The sequence below is a fragment of the Chiloscyllium plagiosum genome, unplaced genomic scaffold (assembly GCF_037043375.1).
Source record: "Chiloscyllium plagiosum isolate Xiang-an unplaced genomic scaffold, Cpla_swu_hap1 HiC_scaffold_34, whole genome shotgun sequence".
Taxonomy (NCBI): Eukaryota; Metazoa; Chordata; class Chondrichthyes; order Orectolobiformes; family Hemiscylliidae; genus Chiloscyllium; species Chiloscyllium plagiosum.
The window spans coordinates 19,514,551-19,542,449 of NW_028270172.1; the positions used below are offsets into that span (position 1 = coordinate 19,514,551).

Below are 27,899 nucleotides of genomic sequence, written 5' to 3' on the forward strand. Positions count from 1 at the left end.
AGGGTGTGCTTTTTCAAAGTTGCACTGAATTGACTCCGTGAATGATGTGCTCGAGTTTGCACTTCGGTGTATATCCACAAATTGACAGTTGTAATTCCCCTTACTATCCCCCCATTTAGTACTTTGTCATGATATTGTTTAATATAATAAAAGAAACACTTGTTGTAATATAATCAAAAACAGACATCTAAAAAAAATTTCTCCATTTGTCAGGGTTTTACATTTGTAAATGGCAAAGGGTCTGAAGAAGGGTCACTGGACCTGAAACATTAACTCTGATTTCTCTCTGCTGCCAGACTTGCTGAGCTTTTCCAGTAATTTCTGTTTTTGTGTCTGATTTCCAGCATCCGCAGTTCTTTCAGTTTTGTTTTACCATTTGTTGTTTTATTTATTGTTTTTATCAAGGGAGAGGACTGGATTTTGTTCATCTAAGTTTCCAATATGCTGTAAAGCTTTCCCTCTGGGACCAAGGATTTGTGGAATTCTTTAGCACAGAGGATGGTCGAAGTGCATTCAAGGCTGCGATAATGAGATTTTTAATCAGTACAGAGTCAAGGATTATGGGGAAAAGACAGGAAAGTGGAGTTGAGGATTATCAGATCAACCATGATGTCATTGAATGGCAGAGTAGACTCAATGGACCAAATAGCCTGCTTCTGCTCTTACATCTTATGGTCTTAACAGGGACTAAATAACAGCATAGAAAATGTGTTCCTTAAGAGGTTCTTTAATTAGATCACGAGTAATCAGTTAATAAATGCAGAGGAGGACAGTTTTTTTTTGCAATGCAGCAGCAATAATGCTAAGCATTGCCCTTTTGTAAATTTCTGCATTGGTATAATAAAACTCATCTAAAGATTTTATTCAAATGTGCTTCACCATGAATCTGAGCTATACACTTATGATCTCTCAAAATATTGATGATACCTCCTCCATAAAGACTGATAACTTTTACTAAGAAACTCAAAGGTCTAGTCATTAGCAGAAAGAATGGAACGTCAATATTTTACATTTTTTCAAAACTTTCGTTGTATGTGAATGAGTATGAGAGTAAATACATGAGAGATTGTGAGGAAATGAGTATTTTACTAGAGAGGAGTGAGAGAGAGTAATTGAGTCCATGTGTAAAACTGAGTAAGAGTGTGACTAAGTGAGTATGTCTGACAAGAGTGTAAGCGATTTGAGTGAGTGGAAGTGAGTATGTGTGACAGAAATAGTAAGAATGGTTGTGAGGAGAAGACAGAGTGTGAGCAAGTAAGCATATGTGACAGAGTTAAAGCCAACATTCATTTTACATCCCTGGTTGCCCTTGAGAAAGTGGTGGTTCGCTGCCTGCATGAATCACTGCAGTCGATTTTGTGTAGATTCACTCACAAGCAGACCTCAGACATGAGGTTTTTCATTTGCCCTAAATTTAAAGATGCATTTAAATCGAAACCATAACACAGTTACAACAAAAGACATAGTCCTAAAATGAAATAGCTATCTAACCCCGACAATTGTAACATTTGAGATATAATTAGTTTATCTAATCAGAATTGAACTGAAGATGTGAATTGCAGATTGCTGTGGGACTGCTCATATGTGGTTGAGTTTATTTAAAATGTTTTAGTGACACAAGCTTCATGAATAACATAAGAGATGTTGTAGAGATGAAAGCAACGGTAACTACTGTTTCTGGTAAGTTATTGCTAGTGTTTCTTTCTTAGGAAACAAATTCCAAGGAAAACTGCCAATATTAAAATGCAAAATGTTATATCAATTCTGTAGAGGTAGCCGAACAAATAATTTCATTTCTTTAATAAAGTTCAGACTGCTGTCTGCAGTTATGGAAGGGAGCAAAAGAAAATTTTTGTGTTTTTTACAGCTCTTCCATTGCTGTCAGCAACTGCCATTGGATTCGTTAGCCTCCAAGTTATGAATGCTAATGTAATATATTAAACATATGTGTTAGAACCCCAATACTGCTTTATGAAATTTATCACTGATGTATTTTGATGAAACACTTAAGCATTTGGCCCATCGGTCCAATGTAAAAATTAAAGTTGGCTCAAGTGACTTGTGCACACTACTCCCCAAGACAGTAATAGAAGTGATGGTTCCTGTGGAAGTACACTGTGTGTTATTAAGGAAATGGCCTCTTTTTCACAAGTCAAGGATGCAATTGACTTTCTAAAACTCTTAAAACCATTCATTCCATGATGATCTTTGAGTTGCGGCCAGTTTTATGTTATAACTTCAGATGTTAGAAAAGTTTTAAAGAAGAAGTCAGGGCAGTTTTTTATTCAGATTTGGCTTATATTCATTAAAAATTGTGAAAATGATATTTTTAAATTAACTGAGTACAGTACACTCAAAGTTTGCTGGCAAAGAAAAATATGGAATAAATCATGTTTTCTATAGTGGATTTGAGCATTTAAATATAAGTGGGAGCAGAAGTGATCAATAAGTTGGAGATCTACAAAGATTTTTAAAAGCTATTTGACTTGAAGGAATAAAAGCTGTTTCCTGGAAAACTTGACAAAACAACAAATTATAATGAAAGTACTACAGGATATCAGGATGCGGTACGATATAAATGCAAATATTTGTTTCCTTTATAAAACTACAATCAGAATTAATCTAGCTGTGTAAAAGATGGTAAAGGTTAAAAGAGGCTATGTAGATAAGCTGGACTGTAAAGAGTAACATTAGTCATAAATTGAAGAACTTCAAATTTTCAGGTACATTGATAGTCAGAAGAATTTGATAGGTGAGACTCCAAAAGAGGGCAACAGCAGACGGCATGCTGCCAACAACAATCCCAGAGCACTTAAGAGCAACAGCGATGCCAACCTCAGCCACGTGGGCCCTCCATTGCTCAGATGAAAATAACAGGGTCTACAGGCAAGGGATCAACTCTGTGGACCTGTCTGAACATCAGTCAGGTCATTGATATATGGATGAAGACCTCTTTCCCGGTGGAGTAAATGACATTGTGTTGACTTGTCAAGGTGTGGCAACAGCCACCTACTTTTCAATAAGTCCTGATCTCAGGTTTCTTTCCCATGCATGATAACCAAATTAGATAAGCTTGCCTCTTGACAGTGATTTATTCTGATCTCACTATTCCCCAATTCCAAATCATTGCAGTTCATGGTTATTTATAGGCACTATTTAAAAGCATTACTGTAATTTAAAATCCAACATTCATAAAACTCACAAGCTTGGGAGAGCCCACCCTCCTGATGCCCTTCAGATCAAGCATAAAACTGCCAGGTAACAGTGAGAGATCCAGACGTGGGAGTGGTCAAGGTAATAGAGACCTTCCCAAGTCCCCCTTCCATTTCTTTGAATGCCTCAAATCTGAGATATGATTGAAATATTGCACTGACAAGGAAATGTGAATTTAAACAGGGTACTTTTAAATCAAGACCTCGCAAGGTTGATGTTGGGATTCTTGCTATTTTTAATATATTCTAGTTGATTCCGAAAGGGAAAACTTTTGGGCAGGATTTCCAATTTCAGTCAGGGTCAAATACAGGACTCCAGCATAAAATTTGTCTAAATTGACCAGAGGATGTACTTGACATCCCTTTAAGGTCAAAAATGGGTCTCAAAGCTGGACGGCAAATAGCAGAGAGCAAGCTATGGCCTGGTGCTACAAGTTTAGAAGAGAAAAGTTGCCTTCATTTTGAGGAGTCCTCTCAGCACTTTAAAATCTTTTAAGGTAAAAAAAACAGGTGTGATTATGACCCGGGTGAAAGGCCTCAAAAGGATCCTGGGGCTGACTCTGCTGTGCTGTTGGTGTTATGGGAGGCCTGTAGGCATGCTGGATAATTGGACCTAATTGACCTTTAATTTACTTCAGTTGGTTACCCACCTCTTTTGAATAAGTTGCTTTTCAGCCATGATCTCGTCTTCAGGAGAATGGCTAGGGTGGGATAGTGCTGGCTAATCACCCAAGGCCAGTGGCTGGAAATTTCCTTCCCAGCCCCATTGCTCTATTGCCCTAGCCTTAATTGTTCTAGGGTAGCCATTTATGTAAGGTGCTGCATTTACAAAATAAAGGATAACCTAGGAACAGAAATAGCCTGTTCTATTGCTCAATTTACCTGCCCGTACCTGTCAATCTCAATCTTTTAAAATTTCATTAAATTGGCATCCACAGTCTTTTGGGAGGGAGATTTCACTCTCAAATGGCCTAGGTCTAATTTCTAAGATGAATTCCCTGTCTGGGAAGTTTACCAGAGGACGTAGGTTCTCTATAATTACTCTGTCATGTGAATGAGATTACTCCTCAACATTGCAAACTCAAGGGAACAAAATCCATTTTTATGCAGTCGTTCCTCATAATTTAACCCTTTAATCCTGATATCATTCTGGTGAATCTGCGCTGTGTCCTATCCTAGACCAATATATCTTTCCTGAGGTGCTTGCCAAAACTGAATGCAGAATTCCAGATGGGGTCTGATTAAGGCTTGATACAAGTGAAACATAACTTCCTCCCCTTTGTATTCTATCGCCCTTGAGATAAAGGCCGGCATTCCATTAGCTGTTTTAATTACATTTTGTAGCAACACAGGTAATAATGCCTTCAAAACCCACATTGTAATGTCATTATTGGCACAAATATAAAGATACAGTTCCACCCATTGGCTCAGTTGCTTCTTTTTAATATCCAGTGCACCTGAGTTGAGTGCAGATTTCTAAAAGGCACAGTGTGGGTCAGTGGATGATTTCTGTACAAAGTCAAATAAGTATTGTACCTTTGTATTTGTGTCACTTATAATCACGTGGGGGTATCAGGACAATTTATCCAATAAAGTGATCTTGAGATATTGCCAGTTGACCCAACAATCTTAGATGTGACCTTCAAACCTGTGTGATCATTAAACCGGATTTTAAATGAACGATCATTGGAGGTCGACAGCATATTATTTGTTGAGGTTAGTACAAACGAAGCATTGTTTTGGAGAAATGGTACAAAGAACTGACTGTGGCATGATTTGAAAAGTAAATTCACTTTCTGGAAGTAACACCATATTGTACAATGATCAGTATGAACACAATATCATGCAACGTTTGCTTATTCAAGTTAAACCTTTGTTGCTCTTACTTTGCATCAAAAGGCTGTGATATGGAGGTGTTGGTGTTGGTGTTGGACTGTGTGGACAAGGTCAGAAGTCATACTGACTTCACCAACAAAGGAGCATTGTTCTTAAAGCTTGAGATTTCAAATAAACCTGTTGGACTATAACCTGGTGTCATGCAGTTTCTGACCTTTTACATCAAAAGGAGCACAACATAACTTGGTATAATTCTATTGATAAACACAAGCACATACCAAAGATTAATAATATTGTGTGGAATATTGTGCCGATGCTGGGCTTTTTGGGCACTGACTGGAGAGCCATTGATTGAAACTTCACCTCCCATTGCCTCTTTCTAGGAAGACCTGCTTCACACCAGTCAAGCAGTTCAAAGGCCATTGGTGAGACTTAACCAAAGATCCTGGTGGCTGAAGTCTCACCTGCCAAACGTTGCTAGCGAATCCGAGGCTGAGCTCTTCTGAATGGAGTTGTGGGGCAATGGTTCCTGCTGGAATGACACAAACCCATGAGCCAAGAGCCAAGTCTTGGCTGAGTGACGGTGCACAGAAGTTTATGGGGGAGGGAAGTCAGCAGCAAAAACAGGTTTTGGCTCTCAATGCCTCACAGTGGCAGATCTTTCAAGGAGGACCCCCTTCCTTGGAGCTGGAAAGTAAACACGATTATGTTTGGTGTGTTTTGTGACATGGAAACCCATCCACCAATGAGTTTGGTATTAGCAGCTTTGAGGTGAGGCATTCAATTGAGCATTAGTTGCCCAGTTAATGGTCTCAATTGATAGTAGTTTGGGAAGGCTGTCTGCTGGATGGATATGGATAGATGGATGGGTCACCTCTCCACCATCCTGCCTTAATAAAGGACTCAGCTTTGACAAAGGGTCAGTTAGACTCAAAACGTCAGCTCTTTTCTCTCCTTACAGATGCTGCCAGACCTGCTGAGATTTTCCAGCATTTTCTCTTTCGGGTTGATAAAGGACTCCACTACCACACAGCTGGCACACAGTTTCTCTTTTGGCTTTCCAAATTCCCCTTTATTATGAGCTTCTCACTGCACAGGATGCCATCACACTGTGACACAGAATTGAACCAGTGATAGGTCACTGGTCTAAAAACCTGTTTGTGTGGCATAAATTCCTTTGTCTGCTGAGTGACCTACTATGTCACTAATATATCAGGCAGGAAGTGCATGCATACACCTCTGTCATATTAGAAAAGGAAATTGCAATGGCAACAGAAGTGCCTGTTAGTAGCATTTTACGTAAAGAACAATATAAATTACGGACCTTTGCATTTTGGACGGCTTGCTTTCCATTTTCAACTGGCTCAGCGTTTCTCTCATTGAGGTCAGCACATCAGACACAATCTGACAGGAAGGCCCTTTCACAAATGCTATTTAAAGACAACATGCAGTAATTAACAGTCTGGTTTTTGAACTGGTAATACTGATCGCTGATTTGAGGGCTAAGACAACTTAGCTGATGTGTTCTTGTTCCTTGCATCACAAATGCTTGTCAAACACGGCTGGTCTCATCGGGCAAGAAAGCCATTGCAGAGAAGGAGAAGCTGCCATAGTGTAAATACTGTGAGGTAGAGGAGGAGGATACTGCAGAAGAGGTCAAATCCACAAAGTTTCTTTGGGAAGTATGACTCTTATATCACGTTACTGTGCAAAAGTAGATGAGATGCTGTTATTTTATCCAACATACGGAGACATAGATAGCAGCGTCTGTGGTTGTAGAAGTCACCATCGCCCTCTACCTTTGAGCCGTGTGCTCTTTCAGGCTGCTTATGCATCACCTTTCTTGCTCTGTCATCTGCATAATATTTTTATTAATTGAAAGAGTTTATTCCCTGTACCTACAGCTAGTTTGCTATCTCAGGCAGTGTCTTATGCTGTTCCGCAGCTGTCAAAAATATAAGAACATTCTTAAAAACTCTTGTCAAAGTATTGAGTTATATCCTGTAATGCAGCCATTTTCTTGATGCAGTGCTCCAAGTATTGATTTAATCATGTATTTTCTGATTAAATACATGGAAGGCTTCCAATTTCCATCAGGAAAGAAGGGCTTCCTTCCTCTTCACTGTCTTTCTGACGCCTCCAATGCAGCATCAGAGTGCTTTACTAACCATTCTTCCTTCTTTAGCCATTCCTTAATAACACACTGCAGCTAGAATTGCCAGCTTTAAAGGGTAGAAGTTACAATCTCTATACATGTAAAATTAAGATGGCTTTCATGAAAAGTCTTCCCTTAAAATTACTGAAAAATTAGATCACCTCCTAGTCAACATCCTATAGGGAGCAGTATTTCTCTGACTTAGCATCACTTATTAATGTGTGTCTCACCTATAATGTATTTATTTTTACAATGCCTTACTTTTAATATGTGCTGCAGACCTTTATGTCGTATTCTAGCTTGACTCTCTCTCTGTTGTATATCTGAATGATTGTATCAATGTTAGCTACCTGTGTTAACTGGGGTGGGTAGTCTATGCACTGCCCTCTCCGCACCTACCTGCGATATGTTTTATAGACCAGAATGAGCGATATTCCTATGCCTTAAAATGGCTGAATGGGTTAAAAAAACAGCATTAGGAGAGGCCAGAGAAAGTTTTGGCTTCACCCAATACTAGCATGACAAAGACTACACCCATCCCTTCCCCAGCCCCCCATGTATGTGAAATGGAAAGAAACATGATAACGTTAACACTAACAAAAAACAGAAGGGACAGAAACAAAAAAAACTAGCAGTCTTCAATTGTTCCTGTCCGTTACTAATATGTTCAAGCAACTGTTTTGTTGAGTCAGAAGTTGTTATCTGCAGTTGACTCAGGCCAAGTTATACATTTTTACATATTTTATATTTATTGAGCTCGGCAACATTGCTTGGAGGATTTTCACACAAAAACAAACTCTCTACCGCAGTTTACTGATGGGATTAACTTGGATCACCCACTTCTCCAACTTTAATGAAATTCTCTCCTGTATTTTCATGTTTGGATGAGAATCTAAACTTATCTCATGCTAATTTCGTTATACAGTGCCCTCTAGGGAGGTTAGATAGGCCCAAGTCCTCCTTGAGGGAAACATACAGGGATGCAGTGAATTAAACATTCCTGAGAAATTACAAAGCCACAGCCCCTAGAGAATTTAGACATAAACTGGCTCCAGACTAGCTGCCTGAGACCTTAGTCACCTTTTCATCACTTCTCTGACATAGTCACCAATCAAAGCTGGATCTCATTGGTCAGTGGGGAAGGTAGCAATGGGGGAGGGGGGAATGGGGTGGAATTCTGGGAGGTCTGCAGGTTTTCCAATAATTCAGCCAAGTTTATATGTTGTAAAGGCCAAGCCCTTGTCAAGAGTTATGGGGCATGGGAGACATTTCTGTCACAAATTATGGCAAGACGTAATAAATTAATGTGATCATGATAATTATGGTAGTGAGAGATCAAAGTTCTGAAAGTAGCACAAAATTGTGCAAAATAATAATGAGTAAAGAGTAAAAGATGCAATTCATATAACTAAAAACGTTTCATGAAGGTCTTCTTGGTTTTAATGGCGTTCTTTAAAAAGAAAGATAAAAGGATCACCTCCCAGTCAGAATCCAAAAAGGAACATTATTTCTGAATCATAACTATGGATTCATGCAATTATATGTTTCATTTAGGTGGAGAGAAATATGAAGTGACATGTTTTTGTCAGAAGAAATAAGGAGAAGCAACATAAACTAAAGGGACATTTTTAAAAATATTTTTAGTAATAAATTTTTTCTTTACAAAATTATAAAATTTCAAAAATATAACCATTTAAAATTATAACAACCATTACAATAAACTAACTATTACCCTACTCTCCAAAACAAATCAAAACTACATTCACTACAAATCTATAAATAGATAGGTAAATAAATAATGCCACTCAGCGCAACCACACTGAGGCTTCAACCTTTGGGAGCATTAATTATTACACCCATATTTATTTGGGATTCTTCCTCCCAGGGCACAAGGCTCACTAAACCTAATCACACCATGGCTAAACAAATGCCCTAATTAAAATGGCAGACAAGTCTGCTTCCAGGTAATTCAAAAAGGGCTGCCATGTCTTATAAAAAGGTTCCATTTAATGGTGCACTATGTTTGTGAGGAAATCCAAAGGGAATGTGTTCTTTAATTAACTTGCACCACCCCAACAGGCCCGGAGGGTCCTCCGACACCCAACTCATCAAAATATTCTTCCTCACACAATAAGTGAGAATGTTAAATAGCTTTGTCCCATGCGTATCTAAGGAAGATAAATTTGGCAGGCCCAAGAGAAGAGAGACCGGGTCTACCTTAACTTTGGTCCCCAGGTATGAAGCACTCTCCTGTCTGTGTTAGACCTATAGGGGTTGGTCAAAAGTGTAGTCTTTTTTTGATTGAAGTCACTAACCCGAAAGTAATGATAAAGATCCCTGCTGGGCAGTCCATATTGGCAGCTCATTTCATCGAAGGACATCATGACCTCCCCCTCAAACAGGTCTTTCAAACAGGAGACTCCCCTAGTTGCCCACAGTTTGAATCCAGGGTCCATCATCCTTGGCCGGAATCCTGGCATGCCAACTATAGGGGTGAGAAAAGAGGTTTTTCATAAACTGCCCTCGCTCTGTCGCGTTGCTCTCCATGCTTTGATTGTATTAATAGCTGTCCTCATCAACAGGGGGCATTTTGCCTGCGAAGCCTCAATATCCAACCATATTGATCTCAGGTTCTCACAAGCCCAGTTGCTCACAACGGGCAGACGGGAGCTTACTTGGTATCTCTTAATATCCAGAAAGTCGACACTCCCCAACTCTTGGGGTAACTGCAATTTGGCAAGCTTAATGAGATGCCAAATAAAAGAACTAAACCAAGCAGTGAAGTCTACACAACCTTTGCCTGGGAAACATCAGAGGGAGCTTTCGCATGGGATATAACAGATGAAGAAGGACATTCATTTTGATAAGGGCTATGCAACCTAACTAGGAAATTGGAAGGTTCTACCATCTTTGAAGGTCTTGTCTAATCTTGTCAAGCAAATGATTAAAAGTAGCCTTCAACAAATGATCAAGGGTGGGAGTAACAAAAATGCCGATGTAAAGAAAACCCCTCTGCGACCATTTAAAGGGGAGTCATAATTCACCTTCAATATCAGGTATTCCCTTAACACCCCCAGCGGGCATAGTCTCCAATTTTGCAAAATTGATTTTATATCCCAAAAAAAGAGCCAAGTAAATTAATATATTGTATTAAGTGGGGTACAGAACCTGCCAGGTTTGATAAGAAGAGGAGAACATCATCTGCATTTAATATAGTCTTATATGCCCTTGATCCCACTTCTGGGGCAGCTATGTTAGGGTCCTTACATATCGCCTCTGCCAGCTGCTCAATCACCAATGTAAACAGTAGCGGTGAGAAGGGATAACCTTGCTGACTGCTCCTGCCAATACTGAAATTACTGGATCTTACACCATTGGTGAGAACTACAGACAGAGGGGCCCTATACAGGACCTCCACCCATCTGACAAAGACGTCACCTAGACCAAACCATTCCAGAGTATAAAAAAGGACATGGCCACTCCACCTGATGGAATGCCTTCTCTGCATCTAAATAGATCACCAAACCCTGAACTGATCATTGCTGACACACTTGGACCATATTCAGTAATCTTCTAATATTATTGGAGGACCTACGGCCCTTTAAACCCATCTGGTCTTCTTTAACAATATAGGGCAACACCTTCTTCAATCTCAACATAAGAGTCTTGGATAAAATTTTAAAGTCTGAATTTAACAGCAAAATGGGCTTATATGAAGCACTGTCCTCCAGTGTTTTCCCTTTCTTGAGAATGAGAGAGGTGTTAGCCTCTCTCAGGGATGGTAGGAGGCAGTCATGACTGTATGAATAGCTGTACGTGTCCAGCATCAGCCCTGATAGTATATTTATAAACTCTTTGTAGAATTCACCCAGGAGACCATCAGGGCCAGGCGCCTTTCCACTTCAGAGCTGTCTTACTGCCTCCTGTATCTCTTGCACTGTCAAGGGGGCGTTAAGAAGAGATGCCTATTCCGAGGTCAAACCTGAAAGGTCTAAGTTCTTAAAAAAAGACTCCATCTTAGCCCACTGATCCTTGCAGCATTCTGACCGATATAGCTGAGTAAAAACTCCGAAATGCTGCTTTGATCCTTTTAGAGTTCCATGTAAGAATACCAGTGCCTTCTCTAATTGATGTAATGGATTGGAGGACGCTCTTTTTCATGGCCAGATATGCCAGAGCCTGGCCTATCGCCATGCTCAAACTGCCTTTGTTTCGTGAAAGAGAGTTCTGTCTTCACTGTCTGAGTGAGCATGGAGTTCAAAGCAACCTGGAGGGCTGTGGCTCGCTGCAACTTGGCCATTGATGGCCTATCAAATTATGCTGCCTTCAACCATGCCTTAAGCAGACATTGCTGCTCTCACTTCTGTCTCTTGCAGCTAGCTGAGTAAGAGATAACTATCCTCATAGCATAGGCCTTAGCAGTCTCCCAGCCGGACTACTAGCCGGACCCGAGAGATAGCAAAGAATGCTTTGAACTCACTCGAGAAGTACTCGACAAATGTACTGTGGATGTACGTTTGCTTGCTGAGCTGGAAGGTTCATTTTCAGACATTTCGTCACCATAGTAGGTAACATCTTCAGTGAGCCTCCGGACGAAGGCTTCGTCTGAAAATGAACCTTCCAGCACAGCGAGCAAAACTACATCCAGAACCTCAAGCTGAGCTACTAACCTTCTCAAAACTCGCTAAACGTACTGTCCTTATGAATAAAAGGATCCATTCGCCAATGCCGTGAACCTGTTCTGTTGCCCTTAATTTCAACCTCCAAATATACTACTGCATGATCGGAAATTTCCAATTTTACAGGACAGCACTGAATCCAGAAAAACTGAAGGTGCTAAAAAATGGTTAATCCTGATATGACACTTGTGTGGATTAGCGAAAAAGGTGAAGTCCCTACCTGTAGGGTGAAGATATTTCCAAATTTCCACCAGCCTCAGTTCCAGACATAAGTCAACCAATTGTTTGGATTGCAGAGAGCCATTTGGTGGACCTTTGGGCATTCTATCACTGTGGGGGGTCCATGAGGAGATTAAAATCTCCCCCTATTGATAGTGTGTCATGTTCCAAGGGCAATCAACTTAAAAAGTGCATCGGTCGGAAATTTGAGGGGTGGGTGCCGGGGGACAATAAACATTTAGAATGTCATACTCTTCACCATGTGTTAAAGCTTAAAAAATTACAAACCGCCCAATGTCATCTTTAACTTGATCTAATAACTTAAATGGGAGACTCTTCTGGACAAGTATGGCCACTCCCCCGCTCTTAGTGTTAAAGGATGAAAAAACACCCGATCAAACCCATCCAGCTGTAACTTTAGGTGCTACTTCTCATTAAGATGGGTTTCGTGCAACAGAGTTTAGATCAGAGTGGTGCTGGAAAAGTACAGCAGGTCAGGCAACGTCTGAGGAGCAGGAAAATTGACTTTTTGGGCAAAAGTGAAAAGTACTTCTCTGAGTAATATAACCAAAAACTGACCTTGTGAGGGATCCCAGAGTATTAATTTGGTAGCAGTTTGTTTTTTGATATTTCGCTGAATTTTAGTCTGACAGTATTTACTACTGCCTATCTAAGGTAGGGTTATTTGTTGACTTCTGGTCCAAGATCACAATTTCAAGAACAGATCTGTTTGTGGATTGATGCTGACAGTACTAAGTGGGGACTAAGTAAGCTTTTATTAATGCTGAAACCCTGTAATAATACAGACACTGGTTGAACTCAGTTTTATAATTAACAGCATGAAGTCTACACTCATCTCATTGTTTTAATTACAGAACCCTCCAGCAGTGCCACTTCAATCTCCATAAAATAAGCAGTTAACTACATAAGGAAAGTTTACTCTGCAGTTCCACATTAGCCTCCAGCTACCAATTCTGCAAACCGACTTGAACACTTTTCACACTACAGTTTTAAAATAGACTGATTAATATTAATTAGTTAAAAACCAGTTGTCACTCAACTCAGAGCACAGTGTGAGAAACTGTAGCAGAAGATGCTTTTCAATGGAGCCGAATTGGATCTAAAGGACCACGGCAAATGACTTACAAAGACCACAGTGAACTCACGGGGTACATGAAGAGCATCAGAGCCTAATAATCAAGTGTGGGTGTCTACTTTTTATTGGTTTATTTTTTATTCTAGCGGAATGTGTTTTGGAAAAGGGTCAATTCAAGTTGTTGGATTTTTAAGTTCATGGTGACTGCTATCGAAAAACTTTTCACAGCATTCTTTTGTTAAAGATTATTTTCTGAAATCTCTCATTATGTTAAGAAAATAGTTGAGACATTTTTTAAAATGTCTCATGTCTTAGCTTTTCTTTAGATACCTGCCAGGTTTTGTGATTCCATCAAAAAGAGAGGTTGTATTGGCTCTGGTTTGAATTTGTCACTGTAAAGTGAAACTTTTCCATTATAAATTGAACAGATTTACTGTGATACATGCAACACCTCTGTTTAGATGGTGTCTTTGTTTTGACTTGTGGAAATTCTTCCTAAGGTCTCCATGGATCATTGTATGGCCTCATTTTATACTTACATTTCATGTAGAGGGTGGTAACAGGCATTATTTCTGGCTGTGTGTTGCTTGACATCTCAATGTAATCAAATTATTTGAACAAGTTAACTCGTCTCTTTTACTGCTCAAATAGGGAGAGAAACAATACTGTTATTTCATTGTTATTAGCATAACTTAGGGAAACTTTCCAGTATGTAAAATAAAGTTGTAGCAAGGGTAAATCTGTTTAGAAATAATTTAAAATCTGATCTATACAGTCACAGAAAAATACAACTTAAGTTTAAGTTCCAAAAAGCAAGGACTGATTGACAGACTGCATAAAACCATTGATATTTATCCCTCAAACTACCTAGCTGACAAAAATATAATTAATTTAGTGACAGAAATACATTAAATAAAATAACCAGAAGAAAGTTTATACCCCCCAGCTTTGTGTAAAGGGAGCTAAATCTAAAAAATAAAGTTATCTTTTTCATCTGTCAAAGTAAGTTATTCTGAATGTTTATCAATAAGTTATGCTAGGTTCTTACAAAGGCCTTGGAGATGCAAAGGCACTTTTTTTTTCATCAGTGATATAATGGTGTTCTGGATTCAGTTCTTGTGTAAACCTTCTTTCATCACATTTGTAATTTAAGCTATGAAATGTGCATTTTATTGTTCCTGAATATGAATTCACAATTATACAGTTACCCAAGATTATCAGCAATGATATAGATGCTGGCACAGTGGGGCTTAAGTAAGAGAGTACCAAATACTTTGACCAAAGGAGTGGTAAATATTTGAAAAAAAAAGCAATCTTTTCACAACCTTTTAATAATAGTGATACTTGTGAACATTTCTGTAAATTAGAACTTCAAAGTGTTTCTGGACAATGTGAGAAACACCAGTATACTTTAGGACAAACTACATTTATTAAAAACAGTGACTCAGTATGGAGCACATGGATACCCTTTTCACAGAGCCAGTCGACCTATAGCAGACTGAAGACCCTCCATCTGAACTGTATCATTTTCATTATTATGAGCTGAACTTTGCAAAAATGAGTGATGTGTAATTTTAATCAACTAGAAGGTGCAATTTTTAGAGGGAATGTTTAAAGGGAGTTTTACAGGAACAGAGAGATTTGGGAATGTGTGTACACAGTCATCGAAAGTGACAGGACAATTTGAGGAAGCTGTTAAAAAGACGTGGGATCTTTGCCTTTATATGCAGATGATTTGCAAGTTATTTTGTTGATAAAGTGAAAAACGTGCTAGGTAGGTGATCTGCTAGTAAGATATGCCTTTTTGAAAGCTTTACTTTACCACTTAGTGATTAAACCATAAAAATGTAAGAGCAGAAGTAGGCCATTCAGTCCATCCAGTCTCGTATCATATCAGAATTATCCGATCAGGTCTGATCTCATAATACTCCACTTTTCCACATAACTCTTAATTCCTTTAATGATCACAAAAAATGACTATCTCAGCCATTAATATACTTAATAACTGAGTACAGAGTTCCACAGATTCCAGATCTCAAAGAAGAAATTCCTCTTTATCTCTGTCCTATGTGGGCAACCCATTATTCTAGTGACCAATTGGAAAATTCTTCTACAACTACCCTGTCAAGGTCTATATGTCTCAATAAGGTGATCTCTTATTCTTTTACACTCCACTGAGCCCTCATAAGATAATCTCTCCCTTCCCAGGCTCAGCCCAGTGAATATTTTCTGGACTACATCCAGTGACTGAATATCTTTACATTGAATAGGGACATCAAAATTGTGCGCAGTATTCTAGATATGGTCTAGTTAGTGCCTTGTATAGTCATAACAAGACTTCCAAATTTTTACAACGTCACTCTCTTTGAAATGAAGACTGACATTCCAATTGCCTTCTGCATCAGACACTGAACTTATTTGCTCTTTTTTTGATTTATGCACAAAAAATTCCATTTATTCTATAGTTTTCTGCAAAACTTTCTCCAACAAAATAATATTCAGTGCCTCTAATCTTCCTAAGTACAGAAACTCACATTTTACTAAACTATATTTCATCCACTAAAATTTTACCCACTCCTATATCCTGACTGTATCCACTGTAGATTCTTCATGTTATCCTTACTACTTGTCTTCCCACCTGTTTTAGTATCATCCACAAAATTAATGATAGTACATTCACTTCCTTCATCCGGGTCATTAACATTCTTTGGTAAATAATTGAAGCCCCAGCACCGATTCCTATAGCACTCCGTGGGTACCCCTCCCTTATACAAACATATGTCTTCAGTTATTTAGCCAACCCTCTATCCATGCTCTCAACATCATGGACTCTTACCTTATACTGTAGTTTAACATGCCGTACCTTATCAAACGCCTTTTGGAACTGCAAATATAATTACACCTGTTGGTTATCCTTTGTCTATCCTACTTATTATCTCTTAGAAAGGGTTCTAATAAATTTGTCAGGCATGACTTCCTCTTCATGAAGCCATACTGATTCTGACTATGTTATGTATTCCTAAATGCTTTGTTAATCCATCCTTTATAATAGACTGTAACATTTTACCAATAACAGATGGTAAGCCATAACTGGCCTATGATGACCGAGTTTTGAGAAGATTTGTAGCTCAGGTTGAGGTTCTGGATGTAGGTTTGCTCGTGAGCTGGAAGGTTCATTTCCAGACATTTCATCACCCTACCAGGTAACATCTTCAGTGGGCCTCTGGGCAAAACACTAAATGACATTAGTTTTGCTTGTTGTCCATATAGGGTCATTCAAGTTCATTAGCTGCTGTTTTAGTAGCACTAGCAAAATTAATGTCATCTATAAAATACGTGCAAGAACTGTAACAAACACTACATTGGAGAAACAGGCAGAAAACTAGCCGCCAGGATACATGAATATCAACTAGCCACAAAACGACATGACTCTCTCTCACTAGTATCCTTGCATACAAATAAGGCAGGACACCACTTCAACTGGGACAACGTATCCATCCTACAATAAGCCAAACAGAGACACGCACGAGAATTCCTAGAAGCATAGCATTCCAATCAGAACTCTATCAACAAACACATCGAGTTAGACCCATCTACCACCAGGACAGGAAATGACATAACCACAAGAAATTACATCACCAACCCAAGAAACCCAAACATAAATCCATAGCCTATGATTATCTGTTTTTGTTTCCTTTCCTTTTTGAATGAGGATGTTACCTTGGCAGATTTCTAAGCCTCTGGGACTTTTCAGAATCTAAGGATTCTTGAAAGATAATTGCTAGTGCTCACACCAACTCTGCAGCTGCTTCCTTTAATAACCTAAAATGCAACTTATCACGTGCAGGAAACTTACTGGTCTTTAGCCAAATTAGTTTCCATAGTATATTTTCTGTAGTGATAGTTATTGTATTTATTCACCACTGCAACCGCCCCGCCCACCAGCCCTTCTTGGATTGCAATTAGTGTGTTCCACCACGAAGACTGATTCAAAATATATATTCAATTCCTCTGGCATTTCCTGGTTTTCCATTAATTTTCCCTCATTTTCTAAGGGCCCATGTTCACTTTGGTTTCTTTCTTCCTTTTTATTCATTTGAAGAAGCTCTTCTGGTCCACTTTAATACTTTATATTCAAAGTTTATTTTCTCCACTTTTGAACATCTTTTGTTGGTTTTTAAAACTTTCCCAATCTTCTGGCTGACCACTAATCTTTGCCACACTGCGTGTTTTTTTCTTTCAATTTGATTTTATTTTCAACATCCTGGGTTAACCATGGCTAGCTTATTCCCTTCCTAATATCCTCCTTCCTCACTGGAGCATATCTGTTATAAGCCATTAATTATTTTCTTAAATGTCAGTCATTGTTCCTCAACTGCCATTTCTACTAAACTCTTTACCAGTCCACTCCAGGCAATTCTGTCCTATACCTTTCTAATTGCCCTTAATTAAACTTAGTGCTGTTGTTTCCAACCCAAGTTCCTCCCTCTCAATCTGAATGCTAAACTCTCCCATGTTGTGTTCACTGTTTTCTTGGGAAACCTTTACTCTGAGATCATTTATTAAACGTGCCGCATTACACATTACCTGTTGAAAAATAGCCTGATACATGGTTAGGTCCATATTATTCTAGCAGTCTCTCTCAAATATACTGTGTGAATTCTTCCTCATCGCTACCTATACAAACAAAGGTTAAAGTTACGCATGATTACTGTACTCTCTTTTATTTGCATGCCTCATTATCTCCTGATTTATTTTCTGTCCTACATTCTAAGTACTGTTTGGAGGTCTATTCACTACTCCACTCAGTGCCTTCTTCCTCTTGTTATTTCTTACCACCACCGATGTGATTTCTACATCTTCCAAACTATGATCATTCCTTTTTATCATACTTACTCCATCTTGTACTAACAAAGGTTCCTCACCACTCTTTCCTTTCTGTCTATCGTTTTGAAAAATCATATACCCTGAGGATTAACCTCCCAGCTTTGATCTCCTTTTAACCATGTCTCTGCAATGGCTATCAGATCATACCCATTAACCTCTATTTGTGCTGTTAATTCATTTATTTGCTTTTTTACTATTTTCTCCATCTTTGATTCTACTTGTTGCTATTTTTCCATGCTTATTCTCTCTGTTCCTTCCTGTCCCACGCTGGGTATCCAAGTAAGCTTATGTAATTGAACAGTGAAATATGCTAACTCTTTCAGCTGCCATTAAGATTGTCAGCTATTATTTTTGTTCCCATTTGTCATTCCTGTTAATAGAAATTGTGGTCCTAATTCCTGATTCCCATCATTTGAACTTGCCTGCAGGTTCCAAAAGACTCACCTGCAGGTTAGCACTTGTATGCAGATTAGAAGCAATTTGCATTGAGCAGTGCTCCAAGAACTCACTTCCAGTAAAAGTACGAAGTAAGCTGGCAAACATAATGTGGTAGGTTTCCATATGGCTCAAAAGCCAAGGGTAAGGGAACATGTGTTTTGCAACACAGCGCTGGAGATTCTGGAGGAAATCTAGAGGAAGAGAGATGTCCCATACTCACAAAGAGGCTAGAACCATGTCACCCTCTTCTTCCCCCCTTTCCTGCAGCTTTATGTCCTATTCACATTCCTCTTACAAACCAAAAGAGATCTCTGCAAAGATATCGGTAATCAAGCACTCCATTTCATCTGGTGACTCCAATAAAGTAGTGTCCCTCAGCACTTAGCTTTTTAGATGATGTCCTCAGAAAATTTCTCGGATAAATGCTGATAGATATTGACAGTTATTAACATTGTTCCATAAAAACATCCCTGTAAGAGTTGATCACCAAAATCTCTGCAGCTTTTTCAATAATCTCCAGTAGGCAATTTAAACAGCAATCATCCTCTTGAAAGTCCGTCAGGTAGCCATTCCCTAGATGTGCTTCACATCCTTTGCCAAGATGGTGTCTTGTCCAAAATGTTAGTGGAACCAAAATTGTACCTCAAATTCACATGCAACTTGGAGGTGTTTAAAAATTGCTCCCATGGAGTACACAAACAAGGAAATTGCTGTGAATTCTTTATAATGGTTGACTCTAGCTGTATTATTGTGTCAAATTCAGACCACTACATTTTAATGGGGTCTTAGATCGAGCGCAGAGGTTATTTCCTAAAATGGTACTAGAGATGAAAGACTGCAACTACATGGAAGAGACTGAGAAAGCTGGAGCAGAAAGGATTAAGTTGAGATTTGATAAGAGATGTTCAAACCCATGAACTGATTTGATCAAATAAATAAGGAGAAATTGTTACCAGTGGAGAAAGATCAGTAACCAGAATACACAGACGTAAGGTAATTAGGTAAGGAACCAGAGGTAAACTAAGGGGGGATCAAGTTGTACAGTGAGTTGGTATGGTATTGAATGCAATGACTAGAAGGGTTGTGCAAGCACATTCCATTCTCACTCTTAGAAGGGAAGTGGATAAATGCTAGAAACGGAATTAAAAATTGTAGAGCCGTGGAGAAAGAACTGGAGAACAGGATTAATTGGATGGTTCTTTCAAACAGCTAGCAGAGTCACAGTGACTGAATATCAACCTTCTGCAATGAGTGATTCTATAAAATGCCTTTTCTGGCTGGTAATTGATTTGGAGCTGCCTCTGTTTCATCACCACAATTGCAGGAGCAGTTTGGAAGAATTTTTCTTTCCACCGTCCAGGTCTCTCAATATTCACATTTAATAATTAATAATTTGTGGAGAAATAAAAGGCTAGGGTGGATGGCTGATTATGCAAAGATACAATTCAAAAACACTAGAATTTCTACTGCAAGGTACTTGCATCTGGCCATCTGTATTGCATTGAGAATGATGCTTTTCTAACAAAAGTTACAACATTAATATTTGAATATAAAGAACTTAAAACTGATCAACAAGCCAAGCTCTGGAATAATGACACAATTTATCACTGATACAAGTGCACACTTTGTGAAAAGACAAAGGTGCACTTGAAGTCACAGTGTCGAATGTCATGTGACAGAGTGTGAGCAGGAAGGTGGGAATGAGTGAACTTTTGCCTCCGTTATGCAGCCCATCAGAGAATAAATGGACCAAATCAACTGAGCAGATGTGTAAGGATGTGGAAGGTTGAATACCTTTCACACAGAGGCCTTTGTGTTCTGGGCATGATCTGGCATTATGATGGGATGCAATAAGCCTCAGCTTTGCAGCAATTACTAAGCCATTATCACGCTACAACACAAGATCGTTTTTCTTCTGATTTGGCCTGTCACCTGTTCTTCATTTACCAGTCAATAACCATTAATTATCCTCTGTAGAAGTTTAAACAAAGCGTCTCTCCTGTTAAAACCAGTAAACCATTCAGTAATGATAAATAAACTGAAAACTGTGGGAGCACCCCCCCCCCCTCCACCCCCCCCCCCTCCAACAGCACAGTTTAATGCCTGAAGTCCTGGATGATGGGAACTACTAAAGGAAATACCTAGAAATTGGAAGGTCAAGGGCCTGATGAGGTCAAATTCTAGCCTGCAGAAGTAGAAAAATCAGAATTCTTATTGCAGCTATTAAGTAGCTTGTAGATTTGTCATCTGCAGGCAGAATGCACCCATGATAATTGTGCAGACCTGAAAAACTGAACAAAGACTTTTTAAGTACTGACATTAATTAAAAATATTTGTCACATTTTCTAAAAGAATATATTTATTTCAAAAACAAGATGATTGCCAGCATAAAATTTAACAATCTTTCTCATCATATTGCTGTCTATTATTTGTTTTTATAGATCGTTTTTGACCAGTACCTCACCTACATGAGCATTCTTTATGTGAGCCTTAAAAGTAACTATTGGGACGTAACTTGATAATGCAGGACATCACAACCAAGTATAATTCGACCACATCGTAATGTTAGATGAATCTCAATAGTAGTGCTGTCTCTGAGTCAGAAGGTTGTGGATTCAATTCCCATGCCAGATGCTTCAGTGCAAAGTTCAGGCTGTCACTGCTCGATGAGCGATTGAAGTATTTGTATTGATATTTCTATCCATTGTAATTTACTGTAATTCATTTCATATTTCAAGTACTTACGTTGATGTGTGAAAAAACCAGAACTTCTGCATATGACACACGCATAAAGTAAAGGACTGTGAATTTTATGTATGATTATATTTTTAGGTATATTAAATGGGTATTGTAAACGAATATTAAATTTAATTTTGATTATTGAAATGGTACTGCATGTTGATAATTCATGAGAGTATCCAAACAATAAGATGGTCTGTTTGTGGATGATACAAGATTTGGGAGTGTTGTGTGGAGAATAGTGTAGACCTTCAGAAGGACATTGACAAATTGGTGAAGTGGGCACACAGGTGATAGATGTTCAATGCAGAGAAGTGTGTGGTGATATATTTCAGTGCAAAACGTATAGAGAGACAGTATAGTATAATGGATGCTATTCTAACTGGTGTGCAAGAACAGCAATGCATTGAAAGTGGCAGAACAAACATAGACACCATTTAATAAAGTATACAGTATTCTAGCTTCATTAATAAGGGCATAATACAAGAGGAGGGTGGTTATACTGAACTTAGAAAGGACAATGTCTAGACCTCAGCTAGAGTATTGTGTACAGTTCTGGGGGGGGGGGGGGGTGTCACTTTAGGAAGCATGTGAATGCTTTGGAGGGAATGCAGAAGAGATTCATAAGGATTCCAGAACTGATAAACTTCAATTACGAGAATAGATTAAAGGATTTGGGACTGTTTTCCTTGGAAAGAAGATGAGATCTCACAGAAGTTTCCGAAGTTATGGACAGAGTGGATAGGGAAAAACAGTTCTCACTTAGAATGGGATCAAGAATCAGTAGACACAATTTTAAAACGTTTTGCAAAAGAACAAATGTGAGATGAGAGAAACTTTATTATACATCAAGTAGTTAGGGAATGCACTGTCTGGAAATGTGGTGATGGCAGGTGGAACAATGTGTAGTGTTGCATGGAAAAAGCATAAGTTTGACACTATACCAAAATGCTTAGAGAGCTGCTACAGACACGCTGGGCTGAATGGTCTCCTTCTTGCAGCAGCTGTCATAGCTGTCTGGGTTCATTCTTAAGTTGTCCTGTACCAGGACCATGTATGATTTGTGATGCAGACGAGAGGTGGGAATGATTGCAAACAAATGAAATACAGTTTGAACTTATGGTTATCAAAAAGCATTGATGGAACATCTTCAACTGGAATAACAAGTAGCTTGGTTTGTTTGGAGAAATTATAAAGCAACAAAGGATTTTGTGATTCTTCTTTCCTGGATCATGAAGCAAAGAAAAATGCCTCAAGGATTTTTTGATTCTTTTGTAAATCTTGCTTGCTTGTAGGTGTCTTGCACAAGAATATTCAGACCTATGAAAGACATTGTTTCAAAATGTGTTAGATACAAAAATTTAGGTTTTAAAGTTTCACACACATTGAAAAACAATTCCTCATATTTAAAAGTATAGTTACCTTTTTTAATGGTTTTTCATTTCAGACATTTCTGTGTACTGCAACAGAAATGCTTGAAATAATTGTTGCAACAGAAGTGTAGAAATATGGATAAAATTGTAACACTTATAGCAATTTTGTATGTGACAAATGAAGATTAATTGCAATGAACAGTAAGCTAATATCCCATAAGTGAATTGGGATAATTCACAAGTCACAGAATCATAGGTTAGTTACGTTTTTCAATGAAGATTTGTGGTGTTGTGTTGTGTGTTATCTATGTCTCTGACTGAGACTGCTTAAATAATTCACTGGGAAATAGGAGATGAACCAATGGCTTTAGTGTAGTTCTTGCCTAATCCAATATTATTTGTGGATTTCTGAATCTTATAAAATCTCTAAGTCATTCTTTGGAACTCATCTGTAAAGATCAAAAAAGTTTCAAAAGCAAGTGTTGCATATGACTCCATGGCTAGGTTTCTGTCAGTCCGATTAGACCCAGGTTCGTAGTCGGATCTCAGACCAAAGTAGGATGGGGGTTGTGAGAGAGAGGGGCAGTTGACTTGGAGAGAAGGGCAGTGGGTGGCTTTTAATGGGCAGCCCCCACTGCTCAGCCCCTTGATTGGGCACAGGGGACCTGATAATGAGGGACTCCCCAGGAAGTGCACTGGCTAAGCCAACAGTTCACTGAGCAGCCTTCTGAGGATACAGGAATGCAATGCAGCCTCCATTAAATCCCTGATCTTATCAATGAATTGCAGTGAACTCAGCAATAGTGGTGTCACTTGCTTCGTTCGTGGACCTAATTAATATCTTCAGCAACAGCTAAGAATCCCATATCAGAGCTTTTTGCCCCTGACTTCAGTGTGTTGGAGGGGAGAAGGAATGGTTTGTTTGCTCCAATTGTGCTGAGCAGTGTTCTAGACCGTGCAGGAGCAACACCCCACCCACCCCTCCCACCAAGCCCAGACTATTCCAAACTCAGAACCTAACCTTGAGCAGCCCTATCCTCTGCTCCACCATGGCCCTGTATGTACTGTTCTATGTTTCATTCCCCAAAAGTTAGCACCACCTCCTAAATGCAGATCAAGGACCCAGTTCTTTCGTAAATAATTGCAGAGATTACTCCAGTGCCCACTCTAGAAATTAATTTATTAATCATCCTTTGCATGAAAAGTAACTTCCAAGCATTAGTCTTAAATTTGTCTTTTAACACAGTTTGAAAAAATACATGCACTTTATAGCAGATTTCATGTTCTCATAACATCCTAAAGCATTTGAATATCGAATAAAATCTGTATAATTCTTTAAACTTGCTCCTTAGCTATTTAAAACCCAGTCGTAGAATACATGTGTTAATAAGTGTGTTCTCATCCAATTTATTGCCTGTACTTTATTTCTGTAATAGATTTATTTTACAGATTTTAGACATTTTTACCAATTGAACGCCGGAGACCTTTGAATAACTTGTGCTCCTGGAAGGTTTAGGATTTCTCATGTGACCCAAACATTTACATTTTATATTAAGGTGTAACTCTGTAAAATATTTATGCTTTATTTCTTGGCGGATGTACAGGTCAGGATAACCTAACTGTAGAGTGATAATAGAAATCACGATAATCTATGATTCTGAGTTCCAGTTGGCAGTAATTGATAAAATGTCAACTTTCATGTTTCATCATGGCAAATCTGAAATTTTACTTGAATTATTGCATTTTTTTTGCTTGCAATTATTTACCCCAAATTACCTACTCAGGAAATGAAAAGAAGGCAGAGAGAATTTTTATGAAAAAGCAGAAGTAGTTTTGGGCACTGAATGTTAGAAAACTGAATGGTACCTTTTATACAGAAATAAACAAAAAAATACAGCATATACAAAGCAGTATTTTGTTGCATATTTGGCACAAGAACACCAGTTACTCAGTTCATTTTTGGGGTTTGGGGTAAGGCCCATATGTGAAGTATTAAAAAATATAGCTATACCTTAGACATATTCTAGCAAGTCTGCTTTTCAAATGGTGAAGAATACTAGCAGGAAGCCCCTATAGTCTGCTTTATATGAAACGTAGTACAAAGCTAGCTGCAATATTGAACAATGCAGGGCTTGAGGGCTATTGCAGAGTTCTGGGATCTGAGTTTGTATCAGCTAAGATGAGTTTCCTCATTTTCTCTTTTTCTTTCCTTCAGAATATGCCTACAATTAGTCAAAGTAAAATGAAATTATATGATTTGATTTATTATTGCCACATGTACCAAGATACAGTGAAAAGTATTGTATTACATGTTAACCAGACAAATCATGCCTCCCGTAAGTACATCAGAATAATAGAACAGAATACAGAATATAGTGTTACAGCTACAGAGAAAGTGCAATGAAAGATGAGTTATATATGAGAGGTCCATTCATAAGTCTGACAACAGTGGGGAAGAAGCTGTTCTTGAATTGTTTGGTATATGTTTTCAAGCTTTTGTATCTTCGCCAATGGAAGAGAGTATAACTGGGATGGGAGGGGGTCTTTGATTATGTTGGTTGCTTTCCCGAGGCAGCAGTAAGTGTAGATGGAATCAATGGAAAGAAGGCTGGTTTTCGGGCTGCATTCACAACTCTGTAATTTCTTATGGTCTTGGGTAGAACAGTGATGCATCTGGATAGGATGCTTTCTATGGTGCATCAATAAAAATTGGTAAGAATCATTTTGGACATGCGGAATTGTTTAGCCTTCTGAGGAAGTAGAGACATTGGTGTGCTTTCTTGACTGTAATGTCGACATGGATGGACCAGTATAGATCATTCTTGATACTTACCCCTAGGAACTTGAAACTCTTGACTACCTCCACCTCAACACCATTGATACAGATGGGCATGTTCTGCACTTCCCTCTCTGGTGTCAATGACCAGCTCCTTTGTTTTGCTGATGTTGAGGGAGATTTTGTTGTCTTTACACCATGTCACGAAGCTAACTTGTTCCTGTATTCTGTCTCAGTGTTCTTTGAGATCCAACCCACTACGGTAGTGTAATCAGCAAATTTGTAAATGAAGTTAGAGCTGAATTGGGCAAACAGTCGTGAGTGTGATTGAGATTGAAATTGAGATTAGGATAAATCTTTCAGTGTTGGCAACTCAAATGCAATGCATATGCCAGTAGCCAAGAATCAATCATAGTGTGGTGATGTCTATCAGATTTGGCATTTCTGTATATATCTATCACTGATATTTCTTTAAACGGAGTCCAATTTTTGGTAACTATAATTTATATCCCTACTGCCTGTTCATGCGAAGTACTGTGATCTTAATCTGAGAACGTGAATTAAGCCTCTGCTAAGGCCATTATTGATGATTCACTCCTATCTCTTCTCTCCTATTATCAGGCAATGTGGTTAATGGTGCAACAGGATGAACCAGAGGATTTTATCATAGCTACAGGAGAAGTGCACAGTGTTCGAGAATTTGTTGAAAAAGCCTTCAAACACATTGAGAAAACCATTGTGTGAGTATGAAAATGTGCTACAAACTGTTTGAGTCATAGATACAGGTTTACAAGTGAATAGTTCATAATTTATTGTGGGTTGCCAAATATCTCTAAAATTGCTCGAAGTCTATTCTTGGTGAAAATCTACGTAGAAGTGGAATGAATGAAAATTTTAAGCACTTAGCATGATTAAGTGGAGTCTACAAAATGTTCTTTCCATCACCTAACAGGAGAAGGCAGTGACAGTTCTTTAAACAATTGTTTGGATTATAATTCAATGTTAGATGCATTTACAGAGAGACCTCGATTACCCGGTATTCGATTATCCAAATATCGGATTATCCAGCAAGATCGCAATGTCCCTATGCTCGGCTAAACCATGTTATCTGGCATTCGATTATCCAGAATTCAATTAACCAAACGAAATACCCCCTGCCCATGTCCTTTGGATAATCAAGGTTCCTCTGTAATCTCTGTTAATGGGGAAAGAACAACTTTTTATTTCTGTAAACTTCATGTAATACAGTCACTAGCCCTTTATGTTGGCACAGAAATCTTAATATGACATAATGGTCCTTAAAATACGATTTTTTCCTTGGATTTGGTGTCTGTTTGCTTGGTATTAGTGTTTGTTTCTGTTTTTTTTTATGCAGTTCACATGAAGAAAATCATTGTGATGGCATACAAATCATGAATAGATTACACAGAAGTAAAAGCAAAAAACATTCCACACATGCTTCCTCTGATTAATTCTTTTTAGAGAACTGTATTCAAATTGACTAATAGTTATTTTGTCGTTCCTATGCAGTCACATTTTTAAGTGCAAGGCAGCCATATATTTAAGCTATTAAAAATGGTACCATGTGCTGTATTAGGCAATTGAATACAGTTATTCAGATTGAAAGATGACCATTAGGTCGAGTCCTTCAGTTGAACTCCCAGCATTTAATTTCCCAGTAGTGCACAGTGAAGCTCTTTATTGTTTTTCATTCATTGGTTCTTAACAAAAAAAGTTAAATTTCAAGTTTGGTTTTACTTTGAAGAAAGTAAATACTTTGAGTTAAGAGCAGCAGCAGATTTATTTGCATTTGCTTCATCAGTACTAGTTAAAATGTTTTGTTGTCACTATTCAGATATGGAGACCATGGAGGATTAAAATATTAGTTTCCCATTGTGTATAATAAAGTGCAGTGAATCTATATTTCAACCATAATTTTAGAAGCAGGGATGTAGCTTACTTTCAAATCATTCTGTCTGTATATTGTAACTCATTCATCAACACCGGTGTTCCCTGGGCTACCCTGCTTGTAAAAGGAGAAAAAAAATTGACCTGGGTAAACCTCAAAAGTACACTGCAAATATTTTGATTATTTTTAAATATGGGTGGATCGTATATATGGGCATGACTGTTTCGCAGTCATTTGATTATTACCACTTGTATCTGACAATACAGCAATTGTGCAATTTCACTTAAATTTATGTTGATGCCTAACAAAAGAAAACAGTGCATCATTAACACCAACATTGAAAGTTTAGTGTGTGGACTCATAAATCCTTGCTTGATCAGTAGAAAAGCAGTAACCTATCATTTATCTCCATCCGCATTGAAATTTGTTTCGTTTCAGTTATAGTTGAGTTATTCACATGAGTTTGCAATGCAGCAATTGGTTTCATTATTTTCATGACGAAATTGTTACTCTACATGTTTCCAGATCGACAACTTCTGTCACTGCAACAATAAAGCTATTTTAGCAACGTAATCAGTGG

General features: G+C 38.3%; 1 protein-coding gene across 1 annotated transcript in view; it reads left to right on the forward strand.

The window, feature by feature from the left end:
- Positions 1-27,899, forward strand: part of gmds (GDP-mannose 4,6-dehydratase) — a 647,649-nt gene that overhangs the window by 512,748 nt on the left and 107,002 nt on the right. Inside the window, exon 8 of the mRNA XM_043719391.2 lies at positions 26,032-26,150. Coding sequence (XP_043575326.1) covers positions 26,032-26,150 — 119 coding nt within the window. The remainder of the gene's footprint in view (positions 1-26,031; positions 26,151-27,899) is intronic.